At 36.7% G+C, this 2,500-nt stretch overlaps 1 protein-coding gene across 4 annotated transcripts in view; it reads left to right on the top strand.

Annotated features, from left to right (window-relative positions):
• LOC122263853 (uncharacterized) overlaps positions 1-2,500 on the top strand; it is a 191,968-nt gene that overhangs the window by 180,938 nt on the left and 8,530 nt on the right. For all 4 annotated transcript variants that reach the window (XM_086555162.1, XM_086555164.1, XM_086555163.1 and 1 more), the window contains 3 exons: positions 224-429; positions 869-1,053; positions 1,526-1,760. In XM_086555162.1, coding sequence (XP_086411288.1) covers positions 224-429; positions 869-1,053; positions 1,526-1,760 — 626 coding nt within the window. The remainder of the gene's footprint in view (positions 1-223; positions 430-868; positions 1,054-1,525; positions 1,761-2,500) is intronic.

Below are 2,500 nucleotides of genomic sequence, written 5' to 3' on the forward strand. Positions count from 1 at the left end.
ATAAAATCTCCCTACAGTGCTTATTACTGGTAAGTGATCCATTCAGCACTTAAGAGAGAATAGATAAACATTATCATATTTATTTCCCTACAAGATATAGAGTATTTTTTTTCATATCCTTTAGATTATCAATATTTTTATGATTTTAGTTCTAACCCTAAATCTATGACCATGAAACTAAAGCATCCTTATGTCTGCAATGTAAGTACTTTGAACTCCTCAGAGGCTCTTCACCTGGTTTCAACGGCAGCTAATCACGCCAATGATGCCATGAAGAAAATTGACAAGTTTGAGAAGCTCTTGGAGATCCAAGAGAGTTTGGGAGGAGCGGTTGACCTTGTGTCCCCAACACGAGAGCTTGTCAAGGAGGGGAAGATCATAAAGATCTCAGCTAGATCTGGAGACCATCAGGAGCGATACGTCTTTTTGGTATGCTCATTCTGTGAAAACTAATATTGCCTTTATTTTCACAAGTCAATCACCATGACTGTTTTTTGTAACACTTAGTATTACCTTTCATATGATAAGTAATATAATCCGGTTTCTAATAGGAAGCATTTTTTGTTGTTTCCACCATCTTCAAGGAACAGTAATATGGATCATTACAAGTTACTCTTCTTATTATATTCAGAATGTATACATGAATCTATTTTCTATAACTGAAAGAGCATATTTGATGTTTTTATATGGCACTTCTGTATTATAACTGCTCGTGTACTTGTTATTGATAATATTAGATATTCCATATCTGTTGTTCATTGTCTTTTTCTTTTGTATATATGTACAATTAAGTGCAATATATTGGTTTGTGTATACTTTTTATAATTTTAAGGTATTTAACAAAACCTAATTGCACTTTATATCATAGTTAACAGACTTATTGCTACTGTGTTCACCACGCCTGATGGGAAGCCGAGTAATGAGTGGGCCACAGTACCGGCTCCGGGCCAGGTACAATGTGGAGAACCTACAGGTGCATGAGGGAGACAACCTGGAAACCGCAAACACATTTTACATCAGAGACAATAATAAATCTGTTGAGCTCTATACACAGTAAGTCTTTCACTTTGTTTTGTGGTATGTTTGTCTCTTGCAGCTGCACATTACTATAACAAGAGAGGAGTTTGGGGATGAAACTGCAAATCTTTGCAGATGGGAAATTATTCTGTAGAAGGTCACCTACTTATATTATGACCTTTAGAAACATATTAGATGATGTAATGGAATAGTTTATTTTCATTTTTATTGTTTTAGGTCCTCGGATAGACTTACATTTTGCTTAGTCACTTGTATTACATTATGAAGAAAAGTAGGTGTTAGTCTGATATACCTCAGTAGATAATTATAACCACAAGGTTATCTTAAAATAAGTTTTGATGATGGATCCCAAGACACTTTTTATTAGTATTTTTTTTTCTTGCTTTCTTTTATTTATTTATTTATTTTTTTTTTTTATTTTTTTTTTTTAAGGGCCATAAGCCTTGCATAATTATTTGGTTTAAACTTACCATTTCACCTCTTTCAGAACCATAGAGGAGAAAGAACAGTGGCTAGAAGCACTCTTCAGGGCCATTCACGAGACTTACCAGCGGAAGTCTTCGCTCAAACTCCACTGCAACCCAGATCAGCGTGTTGTGGACCTCGACCTTGGGCAGAAGCAGCCCACATTGATCCGTTCAGACTCAGTTACCAAATGTATGGAGTGCGGTAGCCAATTTACAATGGTGCGGAGGAAGCACCACTGCAGGGCATGTGGAGCAGTGAGTATCTAGACTTCAGTCCTGCATCTTGACCTTCACTTTTAGATATATATGATTTTTAAATTGTGGAAAGACTTTACTGTTATAAAGCAGTGGCAGAACTACAATTTTGATACACTGAAACTTGAACTGGTATGGAGGCCCCAAGCTGAGGCCACATGAAAAGGGTATTATAGCATATTCTAAGGTCAGTATTAAGTATAAGTGAAACAGCTTCATTCAAATAACAAACACTAACAGTCCATCCATTTTGTAAAAAATTCACTTATTAACCCTGTGACGACGGTGCGTCACACTTGTGTGACACAGCCAAACTCCCGATGCCGGGGCGTCATGCCAGTATGACGATTACAATGCAATATTGCAATCGCCCGGCATAGGGGTCTTCGCGTAGCGAGTGCCCCGTCGGGAAAGGGTTAACCCTTCCAAGACAGACACAGAAGAGTTTTTAAAAAGTTGCGTCTGGATTATGAGCCCCGATTCTTAAGCTTCATTAGTTTCATCATAGATCTGCCACTGGTCTTGTATCCTTTCTATCCATTTTCTTAGTTTGATCATCTATTTGTGAAAATCCTTTTCTCAATGACAGAACTTTTTCAAATTTGGGGAACGTCTTGTGAATCACAACTCTTCACTTAATTTTGCATACATTATCATTCCAATGTTTAGGGAATCTCTTTGCTCATGTTTTAATGGAGCATGAAATAATGATAAAACAAAACAATTAAATCATGAAATCA

The sequence above is a fragment of the Penaeus japonicus genome, unplaced genomic scaffold (genome assembly GCF_977035675.1).
Source record: "Penaeus japonicus unplaced genomic scaffold, GWHDUDI00000001_assembly GWHDUDI00000030, whole genome shotgun sequence".
NCBI lineage: Eukaryota > Metazoa > Arthropoda > Malacostraca > Decapoda > Penaeidae > Penaeus > Penaeus japonicus.